This window comes from Anopheles aquasalis, chromosome 2, assembly GCF_943734665.1.
Source record: "Anopheles aquasalis chromosome 2, idAnoAquaMG_Q_19, whole genome shotgun sequence".
Taxonomy (NCBI): Eukaryota; Metazoa; Arthropoda; class Insecta; order Diptera; family Culicidae; genus Anopheles; species Anopheles aquasalis.
The window spans coordinates 59,203,147-59,218,976 of NC_064877.1; the positions used below are offsets into that span (position 1 = coordinate 59,203,147).

General features: G+C 46.3%; 2 protein-coding genes across 2 annotated transcripts in view; both read left to right on the forward strand.

Annotated features, from left to right (window-relative positions):
* The window catches only part of LOC126576122 (angiopoietin-1-like), a 900-nt gene extending 82 nt beyond the window's left edge, over window positions 1-818 (forward strand). The window contains exon 1 of the mRNA XM_050237244.1: window positions 1-818. This exon is cut by the window's left edge and continues 82 nt beyond it. Coding sequence (XP_050093201.1) covers window positions 1-818 — 818 coding nt within the window.
* A 7,770-nt stretch (window positions 819-8,588) lies between these two features.
* On the forward strand, window positions 8,589-14,939 carry LOC126576127 (fibrinogen C domain-containing protein 1-like). The gene is made up of 2 exons (XM_050237257.1): window positions 8,589-8,654; window positions 14,310-14,939. Exons 1-2 carry the CDS (start codon window positions 8,589-8,591, stop codon window positions 14,937-14,939), a joined length of 696 nt encoding a protein of 231 aa, XP_050093214.1.
* The last annotated feature ends 891 nt before the right edge of the window (window positions 14,940-15,830 follow it).

A 15,830-nucleotide genomic window follows, 5' to 3' on the forward strand; every position in this document is an offset into this window, starting at 1 on the left:
GCATCCTGAGGGCACCGATTGCGGCAGGAATTTCGGGATTTGGCCTGGAGGTTCTGTTGACTAGATTGAACTACATCGATCGTAAACTGATGCTTCTGGAGGAACTTCAGATGGAATTAAAGCAACACCGAGAACAGATGGACACCATTAAAGCATCAGTTAAGAAAGCACTTGCGCCAAAGACACCTCCTTTTACGTCGTGCAAGGATGTACCATCGTGGGCAGTTTCGGGAGCGTACGCTATCCGAGTGAACAACGTTAGTGTGCCGTTCAAGGTTTATTGTGAGCAAGAACAGTTCGGAGGCGGTTGGATCGTGGTGCAACATCGATTCGACGGATCGGTTGATTTTTACCGGAACTGGGAAGAATACGGGTTTGGTGAGCCAGACAAGGAGTTCTGGCTCGCACTGGAGCAGATTCATCAACTCACGTCAGCTCGTAAGCACGAATTAGTTATCGAAATGAAGGATTTTGAGGGCAACTACGGGTATGCGAGCTATAATGTGTTTGAAGTAGGGAGCGAGAGTGAGCAATACTGCTTGAAGGACCTGGGAACATACAGTGGTACGGCAGACGATGGACTGACGATCAACAAGATGGCAAAGTTTTCAACAAGGGATCGGGATAATGATGGAAATTCTGGCTATCATTTCGCCGGTTATTACGAAGGTGGCTGGTGGTACGGCAATTACGGTGGCAATTCGAATTTGAACGGACGATACCAGAAGGATACCGGGGAGAAATCAAATTGGTGGTGGAATTTCCATTCCGACCTTCGTGGAACGAGCTTTACCAGGATGATGATCCGCGAATTTTAGATCTCACCGTGCGAGTTTCACAGTTTCACTCACCGTGCCATTAACCAGACAATCCCGACAAAGTGATCCGAATCAACCGATAACTGCGACTCAATATTCGAAATCTTCTCTCCCCATCCCACATTAACAGGAAACCGCCGAGCGCGAGCTAAATTCTTTGCTATATTTTTGTTTGTTGTTTCACAAAATTGCACATCGTATTTTTTCTGTTATACTTTTCACATCCTGCTGTAATTTATTGCACGATTTTTTCTAAAAAATTTACATAATTCTTTCTTCTGACTCACGCTAATGTCGCATATTTTCGAAGCAAATGTTTGCCAAAATAACATCATTTCAAGAAAATCAAAAGGAAAATAAATGCACATGCTAATCAAAATCATCAAACGAACCGTGATAATTTGAAAAAAGTATAAATTCAATACCAAGGAAAGGTACAGTCGAATTTACAGTCAAATATAGCCGAATACATACCATGCAAAACTCTAATCACTCATTATCATTACCAACAGCATTGATCTGTTGATTTGAATTCTACCTCTCCACCAAAAGCCATTGCCGTTCAAACCCCATGGGGGGGTGCCTCTCAGATATCGAGGCGCTCGCGATGATCAACCTCGTAAAGGTCTCGATTGCCGGTTGTAAAGGAAAAGCAAATCACTTTGTCACCAATTTCGGGCAACATGTAACCTTCGACCTACCGTTCCAGGCCATCGAGCCAACGGTGGCCGCCATTATACCGTCCATTAGCGAACGGTGTTCGCTCCCAGCCCGGTCCCAACAACCTATAATAAACCTCAATTACCCGGCACGCCAAGCGTGCTCCACAGCTTTACATACGCCACCCGCTGCGATACACGCGAAAAGCGCGGAAAATTTAAAGCACATCCAGCGCACAGTCGACGGGTTGACGGTGGCGCCCTGGCGAACTGTTGAGCCACGAGCTACGGTGCTTCACGTTCATGTTGCAAATTAATACGTCATGCAAGCACGAAGGGGAGCACAGAGGATTTGCGGGGAGGGGGGGCAAAGAGCTTTAGTCACCACTCCCTCCAGTCGAGTGCAGCCCTACAAGGGCGTTGTGGTGTAAAGGGGAGAGGGCGTAATGTTTCATTTAAAGTTGCACGACGTGATCCTCGTAAGCGCACGCCATTTGTTCGAAGGCAAACAAATCTCACCACCATCCGGTCGGACCGCGAGGTCCGGTGCGGTGGGGTTGTTCGAATGGCTTCCGCTGCTATGGGCCGGGATGGCGGGAACGTGCTCGCGCTAAACGCTTTCCGCTGTGCAATTCATTCGCGTTGGCTTGGCTCAGCGAAGGCCCTGAACGTGTCGTGTCGCGTCTAGTTTTCGTGCTGTTTAGCGTTGAATGGGAGGGAAAAAGAGCAAAATAACAAAAAATACACATTCACAAAAGTTAACCTCACCTATGTGTTTGTACTGCAAGGACCACCACATTTGCTCTCTCTTTTGTCCTTTTACTTTTGTCCTTTACATTTTCCAACCCCTTTTCGAAACCAGCGGTTGGGCAAAAACCCCGCCGCTACAACCAAGGGTCCTTTTTCCCGTTTCTCTCTTTCATTCACCTTTTTTCCCACCGTTGCACCGTTGCACCGTCGTTCTCTCCGGGTGATGAGGGGTAAGAAGAGGTGTAAGAGCCGCGGGAAGGGGTGTTTGTCGTGCCGGAAATGGGAAACGAAACGCAGCAAAAACACCGAACCGACCGGAAAGCCCCGGGTCCGGGTCACTATTTAATGTTCTGCTTCACCTCATTCACGTTTTTCGTTGGCACTGGCCGCGATGTGCATATTTGTCCGCGGTCTGCCAGTGTGTGTGCATGTGCAGCGTTTCGCGGATTTTCTATATTATAGATGCATCCATTTGCATGCGGAGCATATGTTTACCAGCGCGTTATCATTCCTTCCTGCTGTAAATCGGTTTATTTAAAGCGCCTGCCTGCAAGCCTCACCAGCCAATCCAATCCACACCACTCGCACGCACACATGGGGTATTAGATCGCCTCAAACCGGAAATGGACCACGATGCAGACGAGTGAATTCCCTGCTCAATCCAGCAGCTCACTCACCTCACCCACCCACACGCATACGGTGAAAGCTAAATAGAGGATGCATGGAAAAAAGAAATTAAATAAATCAAAATGGAGCGCACAAGCATGTGTCTGTGTTTGTGCTGTGGTGGGCACGAAGGGGTGGGGAAATTTAAAATAAAATTTTCCCGTTTTTTTCTCCTTTCATTGGCGCCACATCGCCTATCAGCAACATTCCCTCCCTAGCCAGGAACAGCGCTGGAACTGTGGTGAAAGTGGTTGAATAATATTTTCCTGCTCCGAACCGAACGCACACTCACTTCTACGAAAGAAACATTCCCAGTTCCCCCGTTTCACGGTTTTGCTTATTCCGGTTTTGGCCATTATTTCGATTCATAATGTTTTCCTTGCCCTTTTTGTTGCTTCCATGTTTTATCAGTTTTCCATTCGCTTGTTCCACCAACCGGTGGAATGGATTGGTGGTGGCGCTGCTGTGCTCCGCTCACATTCACTTTCGGTCACCGTCAAACTGGCCACGCAAAACGGAAGCTGGAGACAGTGAAACCCGTGGATCCTCTCGTGGAAAAAAAAAACTCTCGTGAAAAACTCGCAAAAATCGGAAACATAACAGAATTTCATTTCCGAAATCATTTCACGCACGGCTGCCAGATGGAATGGAGAATCAGCAGTTCTTTTCCTCCTACCCGCACAGGGCGTTGACCGAAGCGGTGGCCAACGCACCCGATAGCCGAACTGAGAAGCAACGGGGAGATTTTGGCGAATGTGCAGCGTATGCAAATGTGCAACAATGCACCACACAATAGCGGTGGCCTGCATTTGATGGTTGGGCTATTTGTTTAAAGTATTGTATATTTGATTTTGGGCGAGGAAGTGCAAACATGCCGGCAAACAATGCATCTGTGAAGCATCTGTTTGGTAATTGATAACAGTGAGTTAAGCGTTAGGCAGTGGCTTTGGTTATAAATACCACACCAACTATTTTGGATCGGTATTTTTGCATAATAAATACATGCTAGAGTAAGTAAATTTAAAATGCTGCTGATGAGGATTGAATCGATATTTGATTACTAATTGCTATTTGTGACTACAGTAGTAAATAGATAACACACCTTCGTTATGTTGTGAATTATTTTATGACGTCAAAATATGCAGCTTTATGTTAAACGAGAGTGCCTTTCTGAAAGTAATTCACTCCTCAAACCAGACCAACGAAATTGCATAGAATGCTGAAACCAATGACTAATTATGTTTACACAATTTTAGATTAGTTTTAGTTTAGTGTAGTACGAGAACTCCACATATTTCGCATAAAACCATCGAAGACCGAATGGCCCTCTAGAGAAGGCAATTAGCCACACAATGATTGTCGCATTGCAGAGCCTCAGTTTGCATCTAATTCAAAACTCCTCCAGCACCAGAAAGACGCTTCCGACGCTGCCGAACGCCGATCCTGTTGGTTCAATCAACGTTCAATTGGCCAGACGATGGTTGCGGTTACCGTCACCGCCTTTAACCGTTATCGAAATCCATTAGTAGCATCATGCAACTGAACCTTGCTAATTATCATTCGCCATTCGTGCCGCATTCAAATGACTCACTGTCAGTCCATCTGCTTGCGAGGATGTTTACTTTAAACTCAATCTGAATCTCTTAACCATTTCGAATCCCCTGAAGAAACGTCGTTCTACTTTTACGTCGCACGCAATACTGTCAAACACAATCCGGCGCGATGGTCTGTGTAATCGATAGTTTGAAGCATACGGAAGCACCGTTAATTGAACCCATTAATTATGCGACCACCGTTCGCGCGCACCCGATAGGCTAATCAAAATCTAACCGCAGCATAATTATTTCGAGGTTTCACCGCTCGCCGCCCAACATCGGTGCATCGTGCAGGCTCACCGCATCTTATCGGCATGGCTCGACGAGTGTAATCGCCATTTGTGTTCCCATTTTCACCGACTAGTGATGGATGGGGGAATGAGAATGTGTTCCTGACATTCATTAGGATGAGTATCGCCTAAAATGGAACCAGAACAGACGTTGTTGGTAGCCGAAAACCGCAATTTTCCTAATAAGCACTTAAGGTACAGAGAGAAGTAGACAAGATTCGATAGCTAGATGTCAGTTGTCACTATCTTTTCCGGCCAAAGGAACCATCTTTTTTGGGGGAATTATTTAAACCATTCTCCGTCCAGCGCCTGTCACCGACATGACAGGACGTTTGGACATGTCCACCAGCCAGCCACAGGACGGACTATACCTTGTGCAACTTGTGCAACTCTAACCTGTTGTCCCGGTCAGCGAACAAACATAATTCCGCCGCGAAGCCACCAGCATCTCCGATACATTGCTCTACTGTCACACGGGCATGTTCGATGCAAGATCTAAATCTAATTCACATCTCTCGACATTCCGCCATCACCGATCCTTTGCACAGCGAGCACAACGTACACTGCGAAAGAAGAATCCGGGAGATTATCGTAAGTGCTCTGAACGGAACCTTCCTAAGGTTAAGCTTATAATTTGCTTACCAGAAGCTTAAAAAACCACTCAACCCCCGAACCGGGCCGAGAGATGTTGCGTTGCAAAGGAAGGAAATGGAAGAAAAGTGTTCCCTGTCACTGGATGGCCACAGATTCAGAATTCATATTTGTTTCATGCAAACAAACGAAACATCTGGCTAATAGCTACCGCCCCGCCGTCGTTCCGTTCATCCTTCATCCTCGACTGGCTCGGTAATCATTGGAAAGCCTTTCTTTTGGTGGGGGGAGAGGTTTTCGCGCCAGTAGGTGCCGTGGTCGTACGGTTTTTGGATGTGGTTCGCAAATAACATCTCTGATGCCAACGAGGGCAGATGCGATGCGTTTGAATATTCATGATGTGATTGCAACAATTATTACCATTTATTGAGATACGTGTAGCGAATGGTCGATGTAACACGGCCACAAGAATGTGCCATTTTTATCCGCTCAGGCTCGTTTGCCTCGCATGCTTTAGTAAGCTCAGGGAACCGCATGTGTGCGGACGAGCTGTTGCATATGAATGGTTCGCTCCGTTCCGTTCGCTTTTTGGACTGTGGTTTGAAAATCATTTTTTTCTGCTTCAACACTAATGCAGGCCCCTTCTTCTCACATCAAATCCTGCATTCGACAGCAACGATTCTCTTGCTCTTTCGCTCTGTAGTACGCACTTTCATGGCCACGGCAGTTGAGGATCTTGTAATATTCAAAAGAGTTCCGTGCTTTAAGGGGGTCATCGGTAATTTCTGGCTTAAAAAAGGCCCGTTTTTGAGCTTTTTTTTGTAAAGTAACCATTCAACTTTATTTTTTCAAATGAATGGCATATTAATCTACAACTTCTGACGAATATTTGGTATTGTTTTGAGCAACATTCATTGAAATATTAATCCATGGCATCAAATTTTGGTAGAAATGTCGTTGAAAAGGTACTTTTTACGGTGCCCATCGTAGCAACATGACGGGTCATCTGAAATGTACAAATCGATATTTGTTAGAAAGACTATAAGTTTATCTAGGTAACCCACGAGAGTTTTTGTTGATATTTCATTTTTTCGATTTTTGGCAAATTTTTAAAGTTGAAAAAGTTATGCTTCTTACGATTCTGCCTAAAAACACGATTAAAGTTTTGTTTTAATAAAAAGTATCAACCATTGTCATGAAATCTCGACGGGACTACCTGGCAAAAAGTGTACAAATTATGTGTTTAAAATTTCAAATCGATCGGCCTAGTAGTTTTTACGGTACGATGGGCACCGACTTTGAAAATGTGGTTTAGGGAAACGTAAGTAGCGAGCTGCATGGAGCCTGGTATGAAACGCGGATTTTCAAAAATCTATAACTTTGTCAGTTTTGCATCAATTGGCCCATAAATTTTACATAATATTCTTGAAAGAATCAGCATTCAGGGAAAAATGTAAAAAAAAACACGTGTCGCAAAAAAAATTAAATATCAAAGTCCCCCCCCTTTAAGGACAACTCCAAATGGCCGTGTGGCGCTCGTGATGCTCATTTGTTTGTATTTATTTCGTTCGTTGTTCGTGCGTGCGTCACTGATTGCAACATTCGTTTGCGTCAATGACATCCCTCTTCTGCCGGGGAGAACTCAATGGCAGATCAATGACAGCAAATACTGAAAACGTGACCAAAACACGGCTAATGAAGATGTTCACGATGTGGTTTACGGATGCGGAATGTCGCAAGCAATGTCGCTATTTGTCGAGTCATTACCAATACAATCGCATTTGAATCCCAGATGCCACCGAAGATCTGACCTCGACCTCTGACTCAACTGACAATCGCGCTGGCTGGTCATTTTGACAGCGCAATCATGCGCAATCACTCCACAGAATGTGGCAATTCGTTAACGTTCTCTATTAATCCGTACCGCAGCCAGCAACCAGCCGTTCCGTGACCAAATCAAAAGTGTCCTGTGGGCGTGCAAACAAAACGGCAAATGGCGACGTGACAGTTTAACCAACGTACGTACCAACCCCTACGATCCGGGTCCTGAAACCAGAGCAAAATGTCATTTTAAGTGCTTATGGCATCGTTGACTGTCGTTAAATTCTTGATGAAGTCGACGATGACCGGCAGCGGCACCGGCGAGCACTAGCTCTGGCCCTACCGAACCGAACCTATTGCCCTCTGGTTCGAGTTGTAAAGTCGATTGCCTCACCTACCCTGTTGTTTGCAGCAGCAGCAGCAGCACCAGCAACAGAAGGGAAAGCACGACGACAACGGAAGGACTTCCGAGAGTCACATTTATTGCATGTACTAAGCAACGCAAACACCAACGAGACCGAGGCGAGCCAGACCAACAGTCAAGGGACCGAGCAGCAGACCTCTGGCCCTAGCCGGAGCAACTGGCTTGACTGGTTGCTTGGTGGTGGTAGGGTGCGCGTGGCCAGCCAGCTCGTGGTCCACGAGGGTCAGACTGAACACGGACGGCATGCAGTAACGACTCTTGACGTGCGGTCGACGTGTCATATATCGTTAGGTATTTTATGCTACCTTTCCCCCGCCCCCGGTGCCACTCCGACGCCGACGTCAGACAATGCCGCGAACACACGGGATTTCCACTAACAGCAGCACAAGCAGCACCAGTGTTAACACCGAACGAAGAAGAAAGCGACGGACAGTGAAGTGAATGTAGTGCTAAGCCACTGGCTTTCCGGGTTTGCTACGGCAGGACGGTCAACAGTGCCGACTGTTGGACATGCGAGAGCATATGCTCGGGGCAATTTGTGGCAATTTGATTTGAGCGATGCTAATATATGCAAGCAGGACACGAGAGCACGTAAGGAATAGTGTTACATGATTTTTAGTGTCACCGCGTTCCAAGAAGAGTTCCTCGCCGGTTTCCATTACATTCCAAAGCGTACTCGCGAATTGTTGATCAGACCTTTGCTTACTATATATAGACCGGCAGCTAGTGCGAAGGACATCTACACGTGTCCGCGTCCATTAAATAATTAAATCCGCTCTACAATCAAATAAAGGGCAAGGTTTGCGAGACGATACAGCATCCGACGTCGTCATGGTGAAGAGCTTGGGCCCCTAATCATGGCGTTGGCTTCGATGTGGTCTAGCTCCCGAACTCTTGTAATCGGCTCCATTAGCCCTTCACAACACATTTAGTCTAATGAAACACAAATAAAATCGACGAAACACCAGCGCGGCATGTGTTGGTGGAGTGTGGCCGATGTGGTGACTCACGTGGGCGTTAAGCTGCTGTACAAGACACGCGTAAGCCTGCGGTAAGCACCAGCAGGAACGGCGAACGGCGCTCGATGACTGTACCTAAGACTTTCAGGACTTTCAAGGACATACGCACGCACGCACGCACTGACGCGCAAGCCCACTTTGAGAGAGCATACATCGCGATCATGGTGGCACCGTGATGGCCATCCATACGCCAGTGGTAACCGCCAACGCAGCGCTACGCAGAGTTTCGTTTAAATTAATTAAAATATGGAAACCCCGTCATTTGGTGCGGTCCGTAGACCGTCGTGGTGAGCCTTGGAAGGGAAGCATCGCGAATAGTAGTTGTGCGACGATAAAGCTCTTCAACTTTGACATGAACCGGGCACTAATCTTGGTAGAAGGAGCATAACGGCATCACATTCTACCCTGACCGATAGGATGCAGGGTAGGGTACTGATCAAGAAGTGTCGTATCTTGAGCAGCACTCTAGTTGATTCGCAACCCAAACGCGAACTCATCTCACTGTCAGTGATGTACACCTTCAACAGGTTGGGATAGTAAAGCCTTTCAAACTCTGTTTCACTTCCACTGATAGGACACACAACTATCCTTTACGATCCTTTGTGTTAGTGCGAGGGCATTCTGGAAGTAACCATACATTAGTGGCACAATATAGGAAGCTGAACATCTTCATCGATAGAACAGATTCGGACCAGTTATGAATCAAAACGATTCGCAAATACGGATTCTCAAAACGGATTTACCCGCGTAGCTTGCCAGCGGTACATTACGCTAGTGGTAGTGCATTAGGACGTGGGATTAGATATTTCCGCAACCATTACCCCCCGAGAGGCTACGTCCTCCACTCCGACCGCTTAAGCCATTGCTGTTGCTGCTCTGTTGCGAACACAAATGGAAATTCAATTAGCGCAAAGACTGTGGCTCACTGCTGTGTGTTATTGTACAGCCACCGCTAGGCGAACGCCGGCAAACACCAACCTGCAACAAATCTGCAGGCGACCACCGTATCGCTGCAGCATTCATTGTATTGTCAACCGTACCTCGCGGACACCAAATCCGCCAGCAGCAGCACCAGCGAGTGAACCCGTCGTGCTAATGGAGAATGCTGGTGAATACAATTTAGAAGGAAAGAAGTAGGTCCAGTCCGGAGGCGCGAGGTTTAACCGAGCGTCGCACAAGCTCCAATCATCACCACCGCCAGCGGCCGGATCCGGCCAGTCCGGTGCGGGCCGCTGGTGGATTACCGGTGGATGGATCAAGGACACCCGCGTGGCCGTGCGCTCGATTGCGCGAGCTTGTCGCGGAAAATTAATTAATTCCTGCACTACTTCCGAGTATAGTTCGGTCCCGGGGAAAACCGGGAAATCATCCTTTTGTGGTGCACTGCATTCGTACGATTGCACTCCGGTGTCTCGGCTTCGATGATTGATGAAATCCATCCGAATGCTGATGGTTCACAGTAGCTGGTGGCTCGTTTTTGGGCAACCGAAACTAATTTAATTCAAAGTGGAACAGCGGCAATATGGAGCGACTGATAAAATCAATCAGAATATCGTTGGCTAAAGTGGCTGCGACGAGTTGATGTTGTTGCTAATACCTCGTACTAATATGGAGAGAATTATTTGATGATCTTGATCTTTTGCTAAACGGGACACTGACAGCAGTTAGCACTTCTACCTCGACAATCTCTAGAAGTCTCTCCATCAATCTCTACTCGTCATCAGATGATCTCTGCATCGATCTACTACTGTGTCCAATAAATAACAGGAATCGGTGCACTAATTTGCTAGTGCTAAGGATTTTTTTTTTATTCTCGTATTGTTTATAGGTCGTCAGTACTGTGATTGACATCCATGACAAGTTTCACGTGAAATTAATAATTAATATTTGAGATATGATTTTTTTTTGTGAGGTACTAAAAGCGAAATCTTCGGTTTTTGATAAAGCGAAATTTGTTGAGCAAAGTTTTTGCATAAAATTTGGTTTGTGGATACGTAAAAACTTATGCAGAAAGTCTTTGGTGACTACGCTAAGTTAAATAAAAATGTTTATAAGTGTTAAAAATACTTCCAGGATGGGCAGGGAAATGTTGAAGACGAAGAACGTTCTAGGCGACCATCAACGTCCCCTGACAAGGCTCACGCTCAACAAAACAAAAGTTTGTTGATGGAAATCCGTCGATTAATAACTAGAGACATTGCTGGTGGTTTGAGATATTCATATAGTTCGTCAATACCTTACGGACGGAAGGAAAGGAAGATTACTTTGATAGGAATGAAATTGATTTGGAGGAATAAAGCGGGAACTTCTAAAAAAATCGAAAATCCTGTTATTTATTAGACACAGTAGTAGGACGCCATTTTAGCATTTGAAGCTATGCGCAAAAGTGCAATCAAATTTAAATTCAAATCATCAGCAGTCAACAACAACAACTGGAACTGGAACAAACTCCATCTCCAAAACATCCCCTCCCCCCTTTTCTAACATCTGGCCCACGCTAACGTTGGACAATTCTGTTTGCCGCGCGATACACCATCCAGAGTAAACACAATTAACACCATCACGATCAGCATGCACGCACTCGTACTCTCGACAAAAACCCCGCCAACCATCGTGAGGTGTCACGCTGGCAAAGTTGAAATAACAATCATCCGTTACATGGTCAAGAAATCCGGCCCGTACGGTCACGACCACGGCAATCGCAATCGGACTGGTGGTCCTGCTCGCGACATTCCACTCGGTCTCGTCGAGCGATGCGTCTACGCGTCAATACTCAATTATTGAAACGGTAATGAAATTCATAGTTCATACCGCTCTCGGTTGGAGCTGTAGCTGCAGCCAGGTGTCACGGCCGGAACATGATGTTTTGCAGCCTCAACAATGACCCTTCACAGCTTCCATGGTGGTGGTCTCGGTACCTAACCATACAGCTACATTCCGGTGTCCGGTATCTGACCGACCGACTGTTCCTGGACCAGAACGACCGGAAAAAGCCAAAATTCAACCGACATAAAATTAACACCCTTGTACACCGGTCATCACCGGATGCACCCAGAATATCGGAGCGATGCCGGGATCGTGGTTTACCGAGACGAAGCTAGTCATGCTCGGTGATGCTGATTCCGAAACCAGTAGTCTCTACCAGACCAGACAATCCAGATGCCATCGTACCCATGCGCGTCATCGTGGGGTTCCGACAAACACCGGTCCCTTTCACCGGTTCGAGGAGGTGAGGGATCAATTTGTGGGTGAGTGTGGTTCCGATGGTGCTTTTGCGGGATCCAGGAGGGGTTTTTTTTGCTGAATACCGAACCGGACCATACTGGACCACATCGAGGCTACCAGCATTGTTAGTGGTCCGGGCAGACCGGACGTACGGAGCATTCCGGGTAGCAGACAATTGCACAGGACGGTGGCGCTTCATCGATGAACTGACCGACCGGCAGATAGCCACCCAGTAGCCAGCATTCCACCGCATTCGGATGCCTTTTTGGGGCCGGGTGAGTGGGGAAAAGCTAAAATCCCAGTTCCATTAAAGGTAGTCAGTGGGACCTGGTCCGGTCGTGGTCCGACCATTGGCTTCCACTCTCTCTCTCTGGATGGTTCAATCCGAGCAAAATGGAAAGTGACCAACGGACGACGGAAAGCGTCCAACGGTAGCAAAAGTGCAACTGACACCGGTGGAATATTCAAATATTAATGTGCAAACCAGGCAAACCTTCGGGATCGTACGCGACTCCCGTCCCGGCATGGCATTGATCACCGGAGCTCCGGATCTGGTGTGGTCCGTTGTTGGCGTGGTTTGGAAAACACATTTTCGGAGGAAACAGTGGCACCGCGCTGTTCTTTGTGGACGTTGGTAGGAAAAAGTGAACGAACCGAACGATGTGGCTATCGTGCTGAGTTTCGAGGATGGTTGTTATTGAATTTCGTTCTTCAGCAACCTTAGTCATAGATAGTAGCAGATGGAGCCACTTCTACCACTTCATTGGTCGGTTGTTGAAGAAGTGTTTCAACCTTTTATCTTAAATTCTGGCTGATAAATAAGCTTAAGTTCACCAAAGCGGCAATGTGCGGTTAAATGATAAGCATTTTCACCACCACTTCAGTACTTGATACAATATTCGATACAACTAGCATGTAGCATTGCGCTGGGATCACAATAATCGCATTCACATGAAACACATCATTTGAATCATTAATGTTGATTGGCAGTCATCATGCTTGACGCAGAGAAATGCATAGAATGTCAAACATTCTGGTAAATTAATATCGAGTACTAATTTGCAGTCAATTTGAGTTCAATTGTGACCTTTGAATGTCTGACATTTGGAAACAAAAAAAGATGAAAACCAGTGATCAGTAATGTAGCACAAGCACAGGGATTAACTTACCGGGTACTGCGCAGTGATTATAAATCGATGTCACTTCGATAAAAATCTTTTCGATCGATCGTGTATTAATTGCATCGTTATGGGTTTGTTTTGGGACTCTTTTCTAAAGCTCCTACAATACCTCTTCATTTTTGCCCGTGGGTTGCAAGATCCATCACTATTTCGATGTTGAAATGCTCACCATCTATGTCCTAGTCCCGCCCAATGCACTCGATGATCTAAAAGATGTTTATACAAAGTTACCACAGTTCCCCAAATGTTGAAAAACCAACGAGTTGCAACGGTTATCATCCACACTGTGACATCGCTCTAAGCATCGATAACTTGTGCAGTTTTATGACCGCGAGAACTGTTGTGGTCAATCGTAATTAGAGAAGAGGTCGTAGGTACTTTAGATATCTTGATTGAGTTCTACAGATCTTTCTCGAGGTTGTGGTATAGCAAGACGGTGAAGGTCAACTACCAAATCGGTGAAAGTAAATAAAGAAGGTTTCAATAACCGCTATGATAATAAACTCCTCTGGATTTAGAGTGTTCGTTTCGCTTCGCAATCGCTTATCACCGAAATTCCATCGTGTAAGATGTTGAGGTTAAGCAACACCACAATCACCGAACGAACGAACGAACAAACCGCACACACAGTTTAACAACAATTGTGACCGCGGTTTGCCTGATGGCTGCCTGAACGCCTTGTAACTATTCGTTCTAGAAAGATTCTCACTAGGCTGCAATCGAGTATAAATGTACCTCGATTCAGCATTAGATGACGATTCCCACTAAACCTGCAACTAGTTCGGTGATACGACGAGATCTTCATTCTTCCAGAATGAAGCTGACGATTTGTTTTTTATTGCTTTGTGCTACTGTTTACGAAGGGGCGGCTACCAGGCATTTTAATACCGCGAACGAAACACTAGAAACACCCTCTAACGGGCTGGAGATAGTATTGGCCAAGCTAGAGCAAATGAATCGAAAATTGGTGGAGCTTGACTTAGAAGTGAAACAATTTCGCGCCTCGCAAGAAAAGACGTTCACTGATTTCGCGAACGATGTCAGCCGCAACATCAGTTTGCTCCTAAATCAATCGCCGTTGCTTCGAACATATCAAAGGACTGCACCGAGACGCAATGAAGGACAAGGATTGGTACAATCGCAGGAAAGGACGCGAATGTCACCCCGTGTTACATCAACAGCAGCACCACCCCAGCGAAAGACTGCCACACCAACAACGACAACTTCAACAGCAACAATTGCTGCTGCTGGTGCAACACCTAATGCCAAGCAACCTTCCTACTCATCATGCAGGAACGTGCCAACAAACGAATCGGGAGTGTTTCTTATCAGTGTGAACAACGCAAGTTCACCATTTCAAGTGTACTGCGAACAGAAAGGTGGTTGGAGGAGGGAGTTTGGAAGCGGTTGGCTCGTGGTGCAACATCGCTTCGACGGATCGGTTGATTTTTATCGGAACTGGACCGAATATCGCGAGGGTTTCGGTGAGTTGGACGGCGAATTTTGGCTCGGGCTGGAGCGAATTCATCAACTTACGACAGCTCGCCCTCATGAATTGGTTGTGGAAGTGAAAGATTTTAGAGGCAACTACGGGTTCGCCCGTTACAGTGAGTTTCAAGTAGGTAGCGAGATGGAGGAGTACGAGCTTAAAACCTTGGGATCGTATACCGGTACTGCAGGCGATGGACTGACACCCAACGAAGGAACCAAGTTCTCAACAAAGGATCGGGATCATAATGCCGTTTATTACGATGGTGCCTGGTGGTATGGTGATGGTTACTCGAATTTAAATGGACGATATAAGAATGCTAACGGTGTGAAGTCAATTTGGTGGCATAATTTCAAAAACGGACGACTTACGGCGTTGAGCTTCACCAGGATGATGATACGTGAATTGTAATTACTATTCGCTTATCATGGTGCAGTTTTAAAGGACAAATAGCAATAGTTTAAAGAAAATTTTCACAAAAATGTGTACTTTATTATAAAAGAGGATATATCAGCTTCCTGGGGTGAACATCCGAAAACAGCGAAACAAACGACCAAACATTAACCGATCTCCGATGGTTACTCAGCTTGCGACCAGAATGGACACGACCTCATCATACCTCATCCTGTAAAGTTTGTAAATAAAGAACTGTAAGTTATTTAAAAAATCGGAGCTGTTAATTATCATTTTCTAGCATTTCCCACAGTTTCCTCTTCTTTACAGCTCCCCCGAATTTGATCCACAAAAAAACAAAACGAAACCCATCGCACTGGCCAGAAATAATTTACGCCAAACAATTGTTACGGTATCACCCCGGAAACCATGCAGGTAATGGTTTCCGTGTTCCGTGAGGGGAACAGCGTCTAATCAAGGAGACTTTCCCGGCGAGGCACGAACCTCCCCCAAGTGAGGCTTTGTTGGCCCATCACTGATTCTTTGTACTGGTGAGCCCGTAGCGCCCGTAAAACGTAACGCCGTTACACGCTTTATCGACTTCCGTATCGTGGCGAAGGCCAACGTCCAACTGCCGGAGCTATCATTAGACGAACCCAAAGCCCGGTGGCCTTCCGTTACCCGGTGCTGTGGGTGTTTACCTTTAATCAATTGGCCGGTTTGGCCGATGAATAATTAGACATGAATAATTAATGACGTGACGGCTCGGAAACCGTGGAAAGCCGATGGGCAACGTATTATTCCGGAGGCCAGTTAGCGCGGCCAGTTTGAGGTTATCCGGATTGCGAGGAACGCTGGATGCTGGTACGGGCCCGGGTCTAATCGTACATGGAACACGTGCAAGTGGAT

Coding starts and splice junctions, on each gene's coding strand:
- LOC126576127 (XM_050237257.1), top strand. CDS start 8,589: ATGTGTTGGTGGAGTGTGGCCGATGTGGTGACTCACGTGGGCGTTAAG. Junction 8,655..14,309: donor AGCTGCTGTACAAGACACGC/GTAAGCCTGCGG, acceptor CCTAATGCCAAG/CAACCTTCCTACTCATCATG.